The sequence below is a fragment of the Mustela erminea genome, chromosome 18, assembly GCF_009829155.1.
Source record: "Mustela erminea isolate mMusErm1 chromosome 18, mMusErm1.Pri, whole genome shotgun sequence".
Classification (NCBI taxonomy): domain Eukaryota; kingdom Metazoa; phylum Chordata; class Mammalia; order Carnivora; family Mustelidae; genus Mustela; species Mustela erminea.
The window spans coordinates 49034796-49055277 of NC_045631.1; the positions used below are offsets into that span (position 1 = coordinate 49034796).

At 50.9% G+C, this 20482-nt stretch overlaps 1 protein-coding gene and 1 pseudogene across 2 annotated transcripts in view; one reads left to right on the forward strand and one right to left on the reverse strand.

The window, feature by feature from the left end:
* The window catches only part of PRKCA (protein kinase C alpha), a 385445-nt gene that overhangs the window by 15898 nt on the left and 349065 nt on the right, over window positions 1–20482 (reverse strand). For both annotated transcript variants that reach the window (XM_032320330.1, XM_032320329.1), the window contains exon 14: window positions 8316–8396. In XM_032320330.1, coding sequence (XP_032176221.1) covers window positions 8316–8396 — 81 coding nt within the window. The remainder of the gene's footprint in view (window positions 1–8315; window positions 8397–20482) is intronic.
* On the forward strand, window positions 7340–7470 carry LOC116578662 (annotated as a pseudogene).

The following is a 20482-nucleotide window of genomic DNA, read 5'->3' on the forward strand; positions in this document are numbered from 1 at the left end:
AATGTCAACGCCCTCACGGACAAAGGCAGCTGTGCCGTCGTCAGCGGGACAGCCCTTCTTACCAAATGTCTCCTTCTGAATGGGAGAGCAATGGCCCCAAGCAGATTGCTCCCCAGGAAAACACCCCTTAGGTCATTCCAACCTGCTCATCTGACCCCCAGCCCTACTTTCCCCCCACCCCAGCACCCCCAGGACTGGAGAGGAGTTGGGTGTGGGGTCAGCCCACAGGAGTTACACCTACTCAAGGGAAAGATGCTAAGTCTATAAGGAACCCTACGTTGGGACCAGGTCTGGGAGAGTGGGGGGTTGGGGCGGGTGCCACTGTGTTGCTGGGTATTATTATTACTACTGCTGCTGTTATTATTATTTAGTCCAGAAATATAAATAAATAGGGCTCTTTTTCAGTCGTAAGTACCTGGTGTAAAGGATGTTTGATTTGGTCAAAGCATGCAGGTGGGTGAGGAGAACTAAAATCAGCTCCCCTTGGGGCGCCTGGGGGGCTCAATCTGTTAAGCATCTGACTCTTGCTTTCGGCTCAGGTCCTGATATCGGTGTCATGAGATCGAGCCCCACATCAGACTCTATGCTCAGCACGGAGTTGGCTTGAGATTCTCTCGCTCTCCCTCTGCCCCTCCTGCTCATACTCTTTCTCTAAAATAAATAAATAAATAAATCTTAAAAAAAAAAAAAAATCACCTTGCCCGTGAATGACTCCAAGCAGAGCCGTAACGGGCCAGCACAGTGAGTTTCCCTGGGCAGAAGTACCATGGTGCCTGGGAGGCTCAGGGGCAAGGATGCTGGGCGTGGGCACGCCCCCAGCGAGAGCAGGAGGTCACCCGGGGCAGCCGGGAGAGTTGCTACTTCCATCTAGAGACACGGAGCAGAACAGCCCACAGCTGGCCAAGAGCTACCGTGGAGGGCAGTCCTGTGGACCAACGCATCACCTCTCCTCTGCCTGACATCATGCAACCTACTTCTTCTGGACCCTGTGGTAGGACAACCGTAAAACGCCCCCTTTTCCCTAATAAGGGATCCATACATGTGGCTGCGTTTGGGCCACAAGATCTTTATAACTGAAGCCAACATGGCAGGGTTTCTGATCAGGGCTGTGAACTGCACACCTCCAGGGGGCTCCACTCTCTCTGAATTTCTTTTGTGTTCGTACTCTACAATGTCACAGTGCCCAGCATGTGAGCAGGGCATGGGTGCTGCTCCTGGTGACCCATCCATGCCCCTCCATGCGCCCCTTAGGGCCACTGGCCAGAAGAAACGACGTTACCAGTAGAGCATCAAACCCACTGCAAAGGGCCCCTGGAACTTGGGCCCTGTGGTGACAGAGGCAGCAGGGAGACCCCACTGGCCCCTCTGGTGTGGCTCAAGCACCAGCGGCCGGAATACTACAGGGGCTGAGGCACGGACCATCCTATCCAAAGGCTTAAGAGCAATTTTTCTCCAAAGAGAAACTCAGACAAATCATCCCAGGAGTCCTTGTCAGGGGAGGAGGCAAGAACCTCCGCATCTGAAGACAGTTTGGTCAATGCAGATCCCCCCAACCCCCGGCCCAGCCCCAGGCTGGTGTGGAAGATGGACTGTGGCAGGGGGAGCCTTCTGCGCAGGTCACTGGCCTATCACACCTGCTCCACTGTCTCCTGGCATGGGAACCACCTCGGCCCAGGTGAGCTGTGCCTGCTACTGCTCCAGGAAGCAGCCGACACGAAGTCCCCTCTGTGTTCCCTCTGAGAGCAGGACACCAGGCTCCTGACACACCCGAGACAGCATTCCTTAGAACTACAGGGTAGGAATCCTAACAGGATACTCCTGGGTCAGAGTTTGCACCCTTTCCTCCCTTTATGGAGATCTGCGGTGACATTTACATTTTAAAGGTTCTAAGAAGTCCTGCCATTAAGAGAGCTGTTTAATTCAGGGTGAATCATCCAGGCCAGGGATGGCAGGAATCTCTAAGGCCCCTGGGCTCTGATGTTGTGATAAGATTCCTAAGCTATGACAAAGGCCACAGGACCACGCATCCTTGTGGCAGAGCCCTGGGCTTTCACCCCGTGTTCCATCCCCATGTGGCCCTAAGGACGGGCATCTCCTGGCAATCCCAGGGAGGACACATGCCTCTACCCCTGACATTTTATCACCCACTGGGAGTCTACAACTGCCTGACGAAGGATGGCCACTGTTTGGGAGTGAACAGCGGTAAGGAAGGTGGCAATAACACGCGCTTTTCAGGCTCTGTCTATGCGGTGGGCACCGTGTGGACTGCTTCTCCAGGCCTCGCTCCCTCAGTCCTCAAAACCACCATATGATGGACGTACACACTAGTGATCTCACTTTACAGTTGAGCTCATTGAGGTCCTATTATTAAGTGCTCGGGCTGGAGTTACAGCGCTGGATGTGGAAGAACCAAGATTCAAGCCCAGCAAAAGTAAACTACTGGGACTTCATCGAGGTCAAAAGCTTTTGCACAGCAAGGGAAACAGTCAATAAAACCAAAAGACAACCGACAGAACGGGACAAGATATTTGCAAATGACATATCAAATAAAGGGCTAGTATCCAAAATCTACAAAGAACTTATCAAACTCAACACCCAAAGAACAAATAATCCAATCAAGAAATGGGCAGAAGACAGAAACAGACATTTCGGCAAAGAAGGCATCCAGATGGCCAATAGACACATGAAAAAGTGCTCTGCATCACTCGGCATCAGGGAAATACAAATCAAAACCACAGTGAGATACCACCTCACACCAGTCAGAATGGCTAAAATCAACAAGTCAGGAAATGACAGATGTTGGCGAGGATGTGGAGAAAGGGGAACCCTCCTACACTGTTGGTGGGAATGCAAGCTGGTGCAGCCACTCTGGAAAACAGCATGGAGGTTCTTCAAAAGGTTGAAAATAGAGCTACCCTATGACCCAGCAATCGCACTATTGGGTATTTACCCTAAAGATACAAATGTAGTGATCCGAAGGGGCATGTGGACCTGAACACCAATTTTTTTAGTTCAGGTTTAGTTTTATAGTTTAGTTTTAGAGCACCAATGTCCACAATAGCCAAACTATGGAAAGAACCTAGATGTCCATCCACAGATGGATGGATATAGAAGATGTGGTACACACACACACACACACACACACACACACACACACACACAATGGAATACTATATAGCCATAAAAACAGAAATCCTTCCATTTGCAATGCTGTGGATGGAACTAGAGGGTATTGTGTTGAGCAAAATAAGTCAGTCAGAGAAAGACAATTATCATATGATCTCCCTGATATGAGGAAGTTGAGAGGCAGGGCAGGGGGTTGTGGGGGATAGGGAGGGAAAAAATGAAACAAGATGGGACTGGGGAGGGAAACAAACCATAACAAAGTCTTAATATCAGGAAACAAACCGAGGGTTGTTGGAGGCGGGGAGGATTGTTAGAGGGTGGGAGGGATAGGGTGGCTGGGTTAGGGACACTGGGGAGGGTGTGTGCTATGGTGAGCGCTGTGAATTGTGTAAGACTGATGATTCACAGACCTGTACCCTGAAGCAAAAGACACATTATATGTTAAAAACAAACAAACAAACAAACAAAAAAAAGACTCAAGCCCAGACATCTAACTGCAGAGCTTGGGCTCTGGGCCATTCTGGGCACTGCCAACCCCTCACACTCGCTCTGGCAGGTAGATGGGGAGGGATGGTCCCCCGGCGCTGCTGCTGGCAGGGCTGGGTGGGAGGTGCTCAGCTGCTGGTCCACCCACACCTAAAGAGAGCTCGACTCGGGCAGGTACGTAGGGAGGCCATTTTGGTATCTGACACGATGAATAGTGGGATCTGGAAAGACCGAGGGGCAGTCGCTATGGCACTGTGTAGAGGGACTGTCTCTAAATTAGAGACCTGGCATGACTTCCCAGCCCTGACTTTGTTTGCTTATCTCTTGCTTATGCCACGCGTCCACTGTCAGTGAGGAGAAGTCACTAAGGACCAATGCTGATGGTACAGCCGCCATCTTGGTCTTGCTGCGGGGGACCGGGGACAGGCGCTCTGGGGTGTCCACCCTGGAGCACATCCCCCCAGATCTCACGGGTCAGAATGAGCCACACGCTCTACCCCACCACAAGTGAGCTGGGAGGTACCATCCCGCCGCGTGCCAGAAGGGAGGAGGCCCCCAGCTACCTGGTGGGCAGCAGTAATGATCACCAGACTGGGGAAAGCTCCCCGGCGCCCGCTATTAAATTAAGATCATGCGTTCTTGGGGGGAGTGAGGCCCAGGAAGGCACATCCACATCCCCCTCACCTCACCACAAAAACTACTCTTACTGTGTTGGGAACTCTTAGGCTTGTTGTATTATTTTCAAATAAGGATGCATAATTTGGAGTTTCTTGTTTTTCCCTGACTTTTGCCAACATCTCTCTGTGGCTACCGGTATTCCCAGGCAGACGAGCTGAGACGGGCTCATTGGTCCGAGGGCACCTTCAGAATTGTTGCCGAGGCTTCCTTCTGATAACTAAGGCTACCAGAAACATCTCTGTGCATGTCATTTTTCTCTTCACCGAATTGCTTCCTAAGAAAAACGTCCCAGGTGTGGGCTTATGCAGTCGAAAGATGCGAGCATTTTTATGGCTCTTGTTAAGTCTCTCCAGGTCACCCCGGGAGCATTCATACAGGTAATTGCTGCTCGGGCCTCGGTGCTGAAGGCAGGTCAAGAGTGAAATTATAATTATATTCCGTCTCCTTCCCAGTCCGCGACTGAGCCTGGGGACGACAGGAGGGGATGTGTTGCTGAGGAGTAAGTGCGTGACCATTTTGGATTTGCTTCTCTCCCCTCTTTCCCACATTCCCATGATTATTTTTAAATTTCTACAGATCGGGGCTTAGTGTCTCTAGCTAAGCTGCGTGTCAGATACGGTTCTCGGCTGGGTGTGAAAATGTTCCGAACCAGAGGTGTTCTCCTTAGCAATCTGCAATTGGTGAAGTTTAGACAGAGGAGGGGTGATGGTTCACTCTTTCTAAAATGATTTCCAAGTCACCTCCTGGTTCCTGGATGCTGGGGCCCTGCCATGGTTGTCCGTAGACCGCTGGTGACCAGCGGAGGTGGGGGGTGGGGCGGGGGGCTGGCGCACACCCAAAGACATTTCAGGTGAAAAGTGCTGGGGGAAAGCACCCATTACCAACGCGTCAGGAAAGAAGATAAAGCATAGATTGCCCTGGCAAAAGGGGACATAAGGAGGAGAGCACTGGTCCCTTTATGACGGAGACCCGTGAGCACGTAGAACCACAACATGCTTATTACAGTGCTGGGTAAATACTGTTTACGCCCCAAAGTAATCATACTTGTCAAGCAGTCCAGGAACTGAAGAAAGACTCAGGCTGTTTCTGCTTAACTGTCCCCTTGGCTGCGGACGATAAATATACCAAATGAGAAGAAAATTGCAATAAACTCTCTTTTCTGCTCATCGTCAGTCCTCTGTGATTAAAGAGGATAAATTTAGACCATAACCCCATCAACAGCTTTATAATTAATCTTACTTTTCAATAACTGCGTCTCTTCCCTCTGCTGGGTCTGGAGGCTGCTGCAGCTTCTGGGGGGCTGTGGGTAAAGTCTCAGAGCCTTCATTATCCTTTCTGGGCTGACTCACCACCCAGAAATACATTGAAATTTGCATTGAGTCACGGGGAAGACGAAGAAGCGGGTACCGAAATGAAAACGCTGTGTTGGATTTAGACGAGTAACGGCTGAGCCCCCCACGGCGCCCAAACGTGGGCCGCCTTTAAGATGTCGCATCTAAAGGGTGTCACCAATGTCCACAGGGAAGGGGTCCTATCGGGCAGGCTAACAGGAGTCTGAGAAGCAGGATGGGAAATGGAAATGTGCCAGAATGTTTACGGAAGCACTGCGCGTGGGGAGGGCGTCTGCAGGTGGGGGCCTCAGGGATAATAGGCAAGAGAGGCAGGATTTTTAAGACGCACCCGAAAGGGACTTCCCTGCAGGAGGGCAGCATTGCCTGAGCCTTCCTCTAGGGAAGGAAGTCCCTGGGCTTGGGGAGGAAGGAAAATGGGGGTAGGCATGTGGCGTGTGTGGGGGGCACAGGACTTCTGAAGTCCTAGTCTCCTGCTCACCAATGACGAGTCAGCTCATCTGATCTCTTGGAAAGTGCCCTCAGAAGTGACACAGATCCTATTTCCACCCAACCAATTTCTTTTGTTGGCATATGCAAATGTGACTCAGTGAAAGCAGCGTTTGTTTCTGGGCTCAAGAGTCAGAACATGCAAGGGGGACCAAGAAGGGGAACTCAGTTTCCTGCGCCTTCGTGAACAGCCTGGCTCTCAAGGGGACCATAATTCAGTCAAACTTTATGGCCCAAATTCTAAAGACAGGAAATTCACTCAAGGGGCAGGCAACCACTGTTGGCTCACTGACCGTGGTTCTGATGACCTGCTTTTCCATGCTTACAAATGGGGGTATTTGGCCTGAGATGAACATTTTATTGGGGTTAAAAACCTAAATGAATCATCACCAACCATTTTACTATCAATCAAGTCTTAACATCCCTTCTCAGTTAACAACCCAATGTAGGCTGGAACCCTGTCTCTTTGAATCTCTAGGAGTCTACTTAGATGTAAGACAATGAAAGACCCACAAAGGAGAGCTCACCAATGGCCTCCCACCCCAGAGACAAAGCCAAGGGTCTGTGATGACTTCCATGCTCACAAGACCTGGGGCTCCCCTTCCCCCTCTGACCTCAGGCCTCTCACTCCCTCTCTAATCCACTCTGCTCTGGCCAGACTGGTGGCTTCCCATCCCTTTCTTAAACATGGCCATACATTTCCACCCCAGGGCCTTTGCACTTGCTGTTTCCCTTGCCCAGAATGCTTCCACTCCACATATGTACTCGGTATCCTCTTTTTGCTGGTCTTCACTTCAGCTCTCCATGAGTCCCTCCCTGCCCTTCCTTGCTTCACTTTCGACCTTCCTCCCGCACTACATTTTCTTTCTGCTTTATTACTTTTTCTCTTAGCTTATTGCTCTTCTCTCTCTCTCTCTCTCTCTCTCTCTCTCTATCTTATAGGCTTCAAGAAGGTGAGGGTGTTTGTTTTGTTTCTGGTGGTCACCATGCAAAGAGTAAACCATCAACAGGTACACGCTGCATGCATAAATGAGAGTTGATGAACTCTGTAGGTCACAAAGGGTGGCTCTTCTCCCCCTCCAGGGACAAAGAGTCAAAGATTTCCTTGGGGGTAGCTGCTCAACATGCACATTTCTTTCCACTTACTCTTACTCAACTTTTGGCTAGAAAGGGTACAACTCCTCGACACCAGTGTTAAAAAAAGCTGCCCAAGCTTTGCGCAGTGGCAGTATTGTAGCCAATGAGGTTTATCCAAGGCGGGATTATTGCTAATTAAAAAAAGCTGCCCACAACAGAGTCATTTTTAGGTAAAATGGCGGAGATCTGTAGAATGTTCACCCAACCTTCCACGGCTCACAGGTGCACTCTATCTCCCCCTCCCCCATCACCCCTTCGTGTCCCAGTGGGACCATGTGGCCAGTGGGCTGTAGGAAGGAGTGACATATGCTATCTCTAGGCTTCTCCCCCATCCCCCGCCGGGCTGTGCCAAGAATATAAAATAAAGTCGTGTGCCATGTTAAACCACTGAGGTTTGGGGGGTTGCTTGTTACAGCAGTCCGTGTGATTTGCCTCAACCCGACAGATATTAAGGCCACATATTAAGAAAATGTCAGCTTTGCCATCATTCCCCGCTTATCCTGATATACGCTGCATTCCTCCGAGAAACCTAATCTGTCCTTTTATAACTGGAGGTTCAGCCTCGTTGGACTTTTGTGAAAATTGCAACAAACTGCCAAGGGCGAGGTGAGGAGGAATGGGGAGGAGCTACGAAGGCATTTCTTCAAGCTCCGCTGTCTTCTTCCTCCGCGAAGGACTCCAACTCTACACCCGGGCAGCGGCTGCGGGCAGTCTGCGCAGACAAGCTTACAAGGAACCCTAACCCAGCCCCAGCTCTGAGATTCTGAAAACCTACAGAGGTCGTCCTCAACGTGCAGGGACTTTTGTGTTTAATAGGAAAGCGGCGTTGCTGATGCTCCGGGTCTCAGCTCTCAGTTTGGGGTGTTTAATGGCCGGAGATCATTGCTGTGCCTACTGAACAGAATCCACTTTCAAGGGCTGGGGGGGGATTTCTCCCTCTTTCCACCTGGGTCAGGGAAGTCGGGGCAGCACCGGCTGCTGGGTCCCACCGAGCAGAGCCGAAAGCATTCACATTATCCAACAATAAGCAAGGATAGAAATGTACATTACCTGCCCGGCTAGCATTTCATATAATAGGACGCCGTAGGCCCACCAGTCCACGGATTTTCCATACGGCTGATACGCGATTATCTGTGTGGAAACACATACAGCTTACAATTAGTGGCGAATCAAAGAGCCTGGGTTCGAACAGACAAGTCAAGTGTGTAGGCCTTTCTGCACCGAGGGGAGAGGGAACCGCAAATCCCACACCCTGGGAACCACCTTCCCAGGACTCGATGTCCAAAACCTGCATGGGAGCTGCTCAGCCCACCCAGAGACGCCACGGTGTAGATTTCATTACCTTTTTTTTTTTTTGGAAAAAGCCGAGGTCCTTCAGACCACAGGTCTGAGAAATAAGATAATCAAACTATGTAACAGAATTTGGCTGAAAGTAAGGAAGATGGAGGTGGAGAAGAGGTACCTGCTGAGATTTCAGAGTAGTTTGAAAGAGACGTGATTTTATCAAATGTCGCGTGTGAACCCCGTCTGAATCTTGACTCAAGCCAAAGCTACTGTAAAACAGAAATCAGGAGCAACCAAAATGTCTTGATAGATGATATTAAGAGGTTACCCTTAATTTTGTGCGGCAAGAAGATGGTGCTTTGGTACGGTGCTTTGTTGAAAAGCATGATGAGTGTATTAATGGGTGAAATGCACAAGAGATGACGTATTCACAGGTGAAGTGACGCGACAGCTTAGATTTGCTTTAAATATTTGAGCAAACTAGGAAGGGGTCGGAACACGTGAAATGAGTTGGCAGAAAGCAGGGGGCTGGTGAAGCTGGGTGATGGCCCCCGGAGACCTGTCCCCTCTCAACTGCCCTCTCTCTCTGGCTCCCAGAAGTACTAGAATAATTCTAGGACATGCCCTTGCAGAAGAAGGTAATACTGACTTGGATTTCTAAGCGTGACATGGGGTATTAAAACACTGGTGTTTTCTCAAGGACACAATCCCTGACCCATGGATCAGGCCCCAGGATTCGAGGTGAAGACATCCGGACAGGTGTTCTGTATGACCATTCTGCCATTCTGCATACACACACGTGACTCTGAAATGTGCTGGGGTATTTTTTTTTTTAATGGCCCACGGTGTCTAATGGAATGTCCTGGGATGTAAACAAACCTGCATGTCCCTTCTTCTCCATTTCTTTAATGTATTACTAATATTTCTCCTTGCAGCATGAGAAATACAGCTCCGGTGGCTCGCCTCAATGTGGTACATGTTGGGATCTGACAGCTCTAGAGCTCATTTTCTTGTCAAGGATATGATAACCAGAGGAAGTTACAAGGAGGCCTTCCTTTCTTTTTAAAAAACTGCATTTGTTCTTTTTTTTTTGAAAACTTGGAAAATACACACAAAGAACAAAAAAGCCCTATCATAATGCGCCTCTGTGTGTTACCTGATGGTGTGAAATGAGGCTTGCCATTCTGGTTCCAAGACAGAAAATGATTGAGTCAAAGCCTGTCTTGACTCAGTAGAACAACAGAAATTCTCTTGGGGAGAGTAAGAGAGTGCACTTGCTAAGCACCTACTATATCTTCAACGTGCTGAGCACATTCTGCAGAGTCCTGTGTGGCAGGAGTGATTGTTGTCCCCATTTTACAGGTGGGAAAGCTGACGTAGCAAGAAGTTTCAGAGACCCGACCAGGGCCAAGCAGCTCATAAGTGGTGCTCTGGATATTGACATTTTTCTTTTAAAAACAGAGTTTACGACTGCCAAATATATGTCATCACTCACACTGAGATTAATAAAATATTAATCAAAGGGCTTTGAAGATGAAAGAGGTTTAAAACCACCATTTCAGGTGTTGTAGTTGTATTTCAGAAACGCATGAATGAAATCTGTTCTTGTAACGATATTAAAACCAGTCCCGGCAATCTATTTTCATTAATCAGTGTTTTAGTTACTCCGTTGTTAACTCAGGCAGAGCTGGGGCACCGTGTTGCTGTGGGAATTATCAGGCTGGGGGACGGAGGGTGCTGAACTAGGGAAGTCCCGCTGTATTTCGTATCCTATATTCTGCAAGTGTCTGAGCAGTCTTACCAACCAAACTCCTCTACTTGAGCAGTCGGAAAGCTCGGAAAGCTGTCAGAGGTCAAGGTTAAGGAATTCCCTGTCTTTGGTCAGAGTGATTCACAAATCCTAAAAGCCAGGGCCATCTGAAGATTTTCTTTTTCTTCTTCTTCTTCTTCTTGACTCTTTATCAACTTTGGTCCAACTTGGTTTTTATTTCCTATTTGCACAGCCTCAAACTCTCATGACTCTTGGTGATAACACCCTCTCCTTCCTCCAAGGCTTTACCAAAGCAGAATGCCAAGTGACAACATCTCGTTTTTCTTGGCGACAGCATTTGGCAATCCCTCCAGCCCGCCAGCCCAGCTCCGGGGCTGAGATGACAAAGTCATGTGGAACACTGCTGTGTTCTCAACGGTAATAACCGGATGGGATCTGAAATTCAGCTGGGGCATTTCTTCTTGGAGAAGCTCACAACATGTCGCCCCTGGCTTACACACTAGACGAAACGGGAAGGTTGGAAGATCTAAATTACAGGGTCTAGGGGTGCAACCTTACCACTGCAAATCCATTGTTAGAACAAAGCATGCTTTCCCCTCAATGATGAGCTGCTACTAATACATATTTAAAAAAAAATTAAAAATCTCACTGCAAAAGGGCAAGCGTGTTAGAGAGCCCCATTTGAAGGGAAACATTAAGATACACATGATGTAGGATGTGGGTTGTGCTATCCCTTGTGAGCTGTCTAGACCCGCCTGTCCAGTATGAAGTCACTAGCCACGTGTGGCTACTGAGCATTGGAAAAGTGGCTAGTGTGAATGATATGTAGTCTAGGGGGGAAAGGCACCTCAGATTCTGGAGATGCAGTTCTCCAACTGCAAAATATCTCAGTCATATTTTGGATCTACTGGGTTAAATAAAATATACTAGGCTTAATTTCACCTGTTTCTTTTTCTAACTTTTAAAAAAAAATGTGGTTGCTAGGGGGCACCTGGCGGCTCAGTCAGTAGAGCCCGTGACTCTTGATCTTGGGGTGGTGAATTCGAGCCCCGTGTTGGATGCAGAGATTCCTTATATCAATCAATCAGACAGTCAATCTTTAGGAAAAAAACCCCACACATACACAGAACTGGGGCCGCGAGATGCCGTTTGGCTTACATTTTGTTTCTACTCGACGGTGCTGGTCTATACCTTCTCACGGGCTCCTACAACTCACTCTGGTTCCTGGGTTCCTGTTGGCCTGGGGAGCCAGCTTTGGGCTGAGGACCAGGCTTAGAGGCCACAGAATGGATGGTGAGTTTCTCTTGTTTCTGTCCCCACTGGGGACAGGAGCAGGTGTCTCTGGGACTCGTGGGCCAGCAGTGGCGTGCAGCCAAGCCTGGGGGGCTGCAACAGCAATTTGGTCTCCCCCAGCAGAGGACCTCACAAAAGAGAGGCAGACTTGGCAAGGGCTCCAGTTGGCGGACCTCCCTGCAGCACATGGGGGTTGAACTTCAGCTTCAAAGACGGACCCCCAACAGGGCCACTGTCATTCAGCTTTCCTGTTATTTGTCATTATGATTATATTCACATGAGCCAACGGCTTGGGGGAGATGTCAGGATGTTTCAAATGGCTGCCTGTCTTGTAAAAGTAAGATATGAATGAGTTTTCTCCCAGCCTGGGCACAGGACCAGAATAAAAGGGGCCAGAAGGCAGCTTCTCATCTCCTGGCAGGCCAGCGGCCACAGTGGCTGGAAGGACACGGCTCTGAAACTATCCACCTTTCCACCCTCTGCCAGGGCTACATACTCAAAGGCCTCCCATAGAGGGCAGGGCTCCAGAAGCTTTCCGGGGGGCGGTGCAGTAAGGTTTTAGATGCTACTGGCAATAGCCCAAATGACTATAAGCTACGTCACCACTGTAACACTCACTATGACCCAGGCTCCTTAGCTCTGCTAGATCGCTTAGCCTTCGTGAGACTTTTATGAGGTAGGAGTGGCCCATTTCCCAGATCAGGAAATGAGACACAGAGAGGTTAGGTAGCTTGCCCGAGGTCACACAGCGAGTAAGTAGCAATGCTGGGATTTGAACCCTGGTCACCTGGACTTGGCATCCACATTTCTTTTTTTTTTTTTTAAAGATTTTATTTATTTTATTTGACAGACAGAGATTACAAGTAGGCAGAGAGGCAGGCAGAGAGAGAGAGAGGAGGAAGCAGGCTCCCTGCTGAGCAGAGAGCCTGATGCGGGACTCGATCCCAGGACCCTGAGATCATGACCTGAGCCGAAGGCAGCAGCTTAACCCACTGAGCCACCCAGGCGCCCCGGCATCCACATTTCTGACCATTTTTCTAAACCGAAAGTTCATCAGCTATGGTGGGAACCGGCCCTGAAAGGGGCTCAAATGCTTACCAGGATCAAAGCTGCCAAGACAGCCACTTCACTCAGGAACTCGGGCCCTGGAGACTTTATCTTAAGGGGACATGTGTGTGTCCCACGGGAACGCAGCATCTGTGCGAGGAGGCCCACTTGCCCATTCCTGGCTGTACCTTAACCAGTTTCCAGTCTTCGCTTTCACGTGACATTTACTCGCTGCCTGCCCCCCCAGAACTCACCCTGACAAACAGCCCGACCACAGAAGGACCTTCCCAGGCTGCCATTACAGACACACACTGGCCTTTATGCATAAAACATGCTCGAGTCCTTTTGCTGTCTCAAGGAAATAAAAATTTCCCTTCCTTTGATCAAAAATAGAACTATTTTACTTTAATGAAAAAATCATGGTTGTTTTGAAAAACATCCTAAGTTTCCAGCAATAGAACACGGGCCACAAGAGGCCTTCTTTATGTGCCTGGTTAAGAACATTGACACGTCACAACAGTACCGTTTGGGGAAGAGAGGAAGAGCTACAGTGTCGTTGGGTATTCTGCCCTGACAGCGGGGACCGTGAGCTCATGAACTATCTCCTCCACTCTTTCTTCTGGGGCTGACAGACCTTGGCCACCTCGAAGCTCCTAGGGCCGTTGTCACATCACGCTGAGACTGCTTATCTGCCCTCACGTGACTCCAGACTCCTCCCCAGCGGGGCCGGGACAGCCCCCTGCACCCCCAGCCCCGGAACCACCCCCCAACAGCTGGAGCAGGAGAAAAATGCGGGAGTGGATCTCATCTAAGCCCCAGTGGTGGGCACCACCACCTCTGAAGTCCAACGTCAACTTGCTGGATTGCTGAGGCTGGAGGGCGGCCCTTACAGGTGCTTTACAAAGGTCCTTAGGATTCTGGGAAGGAACCTATATTTCAGAGTAGCTAAGTGGGTTGCTTGAAGGTCACTGGGCTGGTTCACGACAAGCCCAGCACCAGGTTTGGACCAAAGTTTGAGCAACAGGAAAGCTTCATGGTGGGTAAGGGTGAGGCACTCCACCTCTCAGTCCAAGAGGCTTCCCAGTCAAAAATCCTTTGGGTGGTGAATCCAAGCCCAGAATACCAGCGGCCACCGTGCGGGAGGCACCCTGTGATGGGAATGCTCTGAACCTGACTTCTGGGGACCGGCTCTGCCATGGGAGAGCTGTGGGACCCTGAGCAAGTTGCTGAGCCTCTCTGAGTCTCCATTTCCTCAGCTGGGATGCAGAATTCCAGCACCCACCTGGTAGGAACACGGCGGGGGATAGAACGGCATTTCATATAATAAAATGTGTTTATTGCAGCTGAGTTGAATATACGATACAACCCCGTACTTCCGAACACCGGAAGTAAGAACTGGCCCCCGGGCACGGCAGGCAGGCGAAAACGAATCCAGGCAGTGAAGGTACAGGTGGCTCACAGGAGGACAAAGAAGACACTCCGCTTGGAGACATTACATGCACAATATGTACTAAACACCCCGACATAATAGTTGGCACCTGGCAATTCTCATCAATGCTGAACTTTCCATTCATTCTTTCAGCAAGTATTAGCTTCCTACGTGCTAGACACTGCTCTAGGTGGGGGGTATGTGAAGTCATAAAACAGATTTTTAAGATACCCCTCTTGTGCAATTATATTGATTTTTACCCAAGCAGCAAAACTTCAGGTTTTCCTTTTTCCATCGACATCCGAAGGGGATGTCCTCACCTCCACTGTTTGTGGCTAACTGTACAGGTCTTTGGGCTGGGCCCTCTGCGAGGCACAGGGATCGTGACTCTAACGAAGGAGACAGGAAAATGGATAAATAAAACGGAAATGTAATGCCTTACATCAGGGATCTTTGTACACCACACGAGAAAACTCTACAGTGTCTGAAGTCTTTGGACAAAAGGCAGGATAGAAGTATAAAGAAAATTGCCACAAGGTGAAAATGGAGTCCAGAGTATATATTTTCTGTTTAGACAGATATTGTGGCTCTATCCAGGCTTGGGAAGAACAGGACATGATTGCTCTAATGGCAATAAAAGTGCTTTATAATCTCTTCATACTACCTACCCCTTCTACTCTGGTTGTTCCTTGTACTCCAGGAGAACAGAAAGCAAACAGCAGAACCACCTAAATCCTGTTCCCCCAAAATGTGAGGAGAGGAACGGCGAGTACAAGAATGGTTGGTAATGATTAGCACTGGCTTTAAAGACAAAGGGAAAAAAGGAAAAAAGGAAGGAAAGAGGGACGGACGGAGACAGAAGCAAAGCTCAGAGCCTCGTGATTACAGATCCATTCCCAGTGCCATCCTAGACTTTCATGTAGCACAGAAAGGGCCAGAGGCTGCATATGTATACGTACATGTACATGTATATATGTTTTTTTATTTAAAGATTTTTATTTATTTATTTGACAGAGAGAAATCACAAGTAGGCAGAGAGGCAGGCAGAGAGAGAGGGGGAAGCAGGCTCCCTGCCGAGCAGAGAGCCCGATGTGGGGCTCGATCCCAGGACCCTGAGATCATGACCTGAGCCGAAGGCAGAGGCTTAACCCACTGAGCCACCCAGGCGCCCCGTGTATCTATATTTCTGAGTGAGAGAGACAGCGCGAGCAAGAGTAAGAGCACGCAGGGTTGGGGAGAGGCAGAGGGAGAGGGAGAATCCCAAGCAGTGTGGAGCCAGACACAGGGCTCGATCTCACGACCCTGAGATCATGACGCTCTGAGCCGAAATCAAGAGTTGGGACATTTAACCAACTGAGCTACCACGGTGACCCTATATGTTTTTAAATAAAGTTTTTTAAAGAGAAGTTTTAGGTTCACAGCACAACTGAGTGGAACGTGCAGAGATCCCCTGTGCCCTGTGTCCCCACCAGTACGATCTCCCCGGCTACGGACATCCCTCACCGGACAGGAATGTCAGTCGCAACTGATGAACTACGTTGTTACATCATTATCACCTTGGTGCTGGACGATCTGTGGGTTTTTGCAAATATATCATGATGTGTCTCGACCACGGTGGTGTCGTACAGTGTCACTGCCTCAGCGTCCTCTGTTCTGCCTAGCTGTCCCTCCCTCTGCACTGCCCCGTGGCATCTACTCATCTTTTTTATTGTCTCCCTTCGTTCTGCCTTTCCCAGGATGTGTTGCGGGCAGAAGCATACAGCACTCAGCCTTTCCTGGTTGGCTTCTGTCACGTAGCAATATGCACTTACAGTTCCTCCGGGTTTTTTTGTGGCTTGGCAGTTCGTTTCTGCTCAGTGCTGAATAACGTTCCATCGTGCGGCTGCGCCACAGTGGATGCAGTCATTCACCCACTCAAGGACACCTTGTTTGCCCCTGAGTTTGGGCAAATTATGAACAAGGCTGCTATAGACATCCGTGTGCAGGTTTTTTTGGTGCAAACATAAGTTTTCCAATTCACTTAGGGGCATGGCTACTGGATCGCACGGTGAAGACTATGTTTAGCCTCGTAAGAAACCGCCAAACTGTCTTCCAAAGTGGCAGTGCGACTTCTGAGGGAGCTGCGAGTGAAATTCAGAAAGCTGCACCCGCCTTTTTGGGCTGTGGAGAGCCGCCCCTGCACCCGGTGTTCCTCAAACTCTGGGATGTGCGCTGCAGAGTTGTGGGACGTGGTCTTTTGTGGCCCTCGGAGCAGGCATTAGCACCAAGGTCCACGTGGGGAAGTGTTCTCGTTTTAAGTCCTTGTGGTTCTTCCAAGGAGGCACTAATCCCCTGCTTGGGCTCATCTCTCTCCAGCTCCTGGGTAACGTGCTGATTGTGGAAGAATTCAGGGTGGTGACCATGAGACGGGGCTGGGAGAATGTCCTCCTGGTGGACTTACCACTACCACGTCACCCAACCTCTTCCGTGTGACTTCGGTGATCCCCCGTTATTCGGTAGGAACCAAATACCTCTTTAGACACTCTCCTCCCAGACTGAGGTTTTCGAGAACCTCCGCCCTGGGGAGATACACTGTGATACCAACAGGAACAGAGGTCATATTTGCATCTGAGCTACCGCTAAGCGCAGTTCCTGGGCTGCGCTGTGCTGGGCACCACTTCTGGTGACCACTGGGGAAGTCGAGGCACTAGCAAGCGCCCGCACAGTCATGCACAGCAGAGCCAGGGCTCAACCTGGCCCTTGCTTCCCCACCCTCCCGGTGCCCACTCTGCAAGCAGGAGCTGGGGATGGCACCAGGACCTCTGAGAGACTGCCTCTTGCCTCTGACCTTGAGACTCATTTACTGCTGCCTCCTGTTCCATAGGATGAGAAACAATGGTGTTGACCGTGAAAATGTCTTGGTTTACAACATAATTTACACCTAGCCTAAATGCAGGAGTCCATCCTGCTCTAGGACGGGTCCATCGCTAACATTTGGGGGTGTGTGTGTGTGACAGGGGACACTGTTAGAAGAGTGACCGAGGCCCACATACCAGATGTCTGAACACACATTACTGATCAAGCTAAGCCAACTGTTAAATGTTCTCTTCTACCACCGTGACCAATATACCCTCCTGTATGAGTCAGCTCACGTGGCCAGAACAGAATACCACAGACTGAGCGGCTTAAACCATATTCATTCATGTTCTCAGAGGCCTGGAGGCCGGGAGCCAAGATCGAGGTACCCGCTGGCAGGGCTGGTACCGGTTTCTGACAGGCTTCTCTTCTGGGCTACAGGGCTCCTTCCCAATGGGGCTCCCCCGCCTTGAGCTGTCTCCTGGCCCTCTTGTAAGGACACCAGTCCTACCGGATCAGGGCCCCATTGAATGACCTCATTAGACCTTCTACACTTCCTTAAAAGTCCTATAGCTCTACATACAGTCATATGGAGGGTTCAGGAGTGACGTGAAATTTGAGGGGACATAAAGTCAGTCCATAATACTTCTCAACAACCTGGAGGGGGAGGTCGACTATAGAATTCATGGACCCCTTAGATTCCACTCCAGTACTGGGAGACCTGGCCTATTCCCCCTCCCCGCCCCTGTTCCTTCTCAGTCCTTCCTCACATCTATGAAGACCCTGTGTGTCCCGGCCTGTGCGTCCAAACTCTGTCCTGCTGTGCCCTGTGAACAGCCTCCCCCAGCCTCTCCATCAGACATGCGGTCAGGGTGGTGTCCCTAGCAAGGATGGGTCGTAGGAAGAGGCCCATGTGGGTCATGGAAGGGAATTTTCAGGCCCCACAGGGCGTGTCGCTCCAGCCCTAGAAGGCGGGCTAAGCCTGGCAGAGGGCTAGCCGGGAACCTTCGACAGTTGGGGACGGCCTGCAGGCCAACTTCGGCCCATTTGCGTACAGGCTGCTGTGAGCACACATCCTACGAAAACAACCAGAAAAAGACTATCGGCCTTTTGGCAGGAACAGTTGCTCAATTTTGCCTCCTGGTAAAATCTAAAATTTAGATTAGCACAAAGACTAAAATATTTACTCTCTAGCCCCTAGCAGAAGGGGTCTGCTGATCCTAGCTCCAAAACACAGGGCTGGGGGGGGGGGCTGCCCTCTTGCCTGGGTCCTCAGCACCTTAGAGATCTGCCCTCTCTGGGCTGCTGGGTTGAGAAGCCTCCCATGGGCCAGCACAGAACTCAAAACAAGCTGCTCCCAAAACTGGGCCCAGTGACCCCCTCCTATCCCATATGACCTCCTGCATGGTGACCAGGCCACTCCCTCCCGCACCCCACCCCCATCCCTGCAAACATAATTTCTGTCGCCTCCCTTAGAGTTGGGCTGGCTCTGGGACTTGCTCTGACTCACATAATGTGGTCCAAGTGACACGGTGAAGTTCTAGGTGCGGCTCACGGGGACCTGTGGTTTCCCTTCTTGCGCTCTTGGGAGCCAGCCACCGGGCTGAGAAGCTCTGGGTAGACGCCTGAGTGGTGGCAGACCTCATGGAAAGACAGACCACACAGAGGAGGACCCATGGGGCCTCAGCCAAAAGCCAACAGCCAGAGGCCATCTTGGATCCCCCAACACAGCAGGGCCACAGCAGCCAACACCCCCTCAGCCGTCAGGGGTCAGCGCCGCCACGTCCCGCCGGAAGTTCTGCTGCACAGAATCAGAGCTGTAACGTGGTTGTTGTTTTAAGCCATGAAGCTTGGCGGCCATTACGCAGCAGCAGATAACTGAAGCAACGGTCAGCCGCGGACGGAAGTGGACGGACGGAGCGCTTCCTCTGAGGCGGCCGCGGGGACACTCACCTCACCTTCAAAGCCATGCTCTGAGGACGGTCCTGTGAGTGTCCCCATCTTACAGGTATTGCCCCAGGTTCTTAAAAGAGCAGAACTACAGCCGCAGTTCACTATACAGGGATGAAGAAAAAGCCACCTGAACTCAAACGGGAAGTTTCCCTCCAGGGGTGGGGCCTCTGGTCTGCCTGGGCCCAGCGCAGGGTCAGACTGGGGGCGGCGCAGAACCAGACGTACTGTCGTAGCCCGCGAGTCCCCTTTCCGGTGGTTCTCGAACTCTGCCACCGCCCCCTCGCACTGGTCTCTCACAGGGTGGCGGGTGGGGGTGGCCAGTGCGTGGGGAGTGGACAAGAGCCACCGTGTGGTGTCTGCCTGGGACCCTCCTCACCTCAGGCCTCCAGAAGTTCACTGTGCAGCTGAAGGAGGCAACGACTTGGGCAGTAAAGCAGTGAGCCGGGAGTTAGGAATGAATCTTGGGTCTGTGGGAGCTCGGTCTGCAGGAATAAAAGATCTTCCAGAATCGGAGGCCTCATAGCCTGGTGGTCTTTCCAGACGTGTTTGGTAACAGGGCTGTAAGTGATAGCCTGGGGCGGGGTGGGGGGGTGGGGAGGCCTGCCCCCTGGCGACATTAGGGCCGCAGACCTGTACTTTGGGGCCCACGTCACTTGCTGTCCATGAGCCTCAGACAGGGCGCCTGTCCTCTCCATGTCTCCTTTCCCTTGTCTGTAAAACTCTCCTCAGAGGACTTTCCGAGGGTTTTAACGAGACGACAGATGCAGGCGCATGGTATGTGCTAGGAAACGAGTAAGTGCGGCCATTGCTTGGCCCCTCCCCCACAATGGCAGAGTAAAAGGTGAAACAAGATTTCAGAAATCTCTGACCCATTTTTACAGGATTTAAACAAATCCCCAACCAAAAGGCCGGTGAAGGCAGCCCCAGCACGAGGGGGAGAAAGCTCAGGGCATTCGCGGGGCTCTGCAGACAAGAGAGGGAGCCAGGAGGATAGCGGGACCGAGGCCTGCTCGGGGTGTCCCTGGGCCGACCCCTGCGGTCCCCTCCCTCCTCCGCCGCGAGAAGCGGACCGGCCCTGGGTTCAAGGCCCAGTTCTGCCCTGAACCCGGGGCTATGGGAAAAACCGAATTTCTTTGCACCTTGGGTTTGCCCTCTGGAAAACAGAGCGTCGGACACCAGCTTTGTGGAGCTGCTCTGACGAGTAAAGTAAACCAAGTCTGTGAGGCCTCCGCCCTGGGTCCTGCTCGCCCACCAGGAGTCACTATCTCTGAGGAAGTCAGGAAGAAGGACAGGGTCCCAGGTGCCTCACGGCCACAACGTCCCGGAGGGGCCCAGGTGCTCCAGAGAACCAGGGCCAGCGGGGCTGGGCGCTGCGGGCAGACCCTAGCGGAGACGAGTGGCACCAACGTAACTCCTAGAAAAGATCTGAGGAGAGTTCCACAATTTAAGGAAGAACCCAAGGGCAAGCCTGGCCTTGGCTCTTTAAATATTTCTTGGAGGGAAGACAGCGGCTTCATTTTCTCTTGCGAAGCCGGAGGCATCAGACGGTGACCCCACACAGACGGAAACCGGCCTCTGAAAGCCAGCCAGCCACCTTCGGCTTAT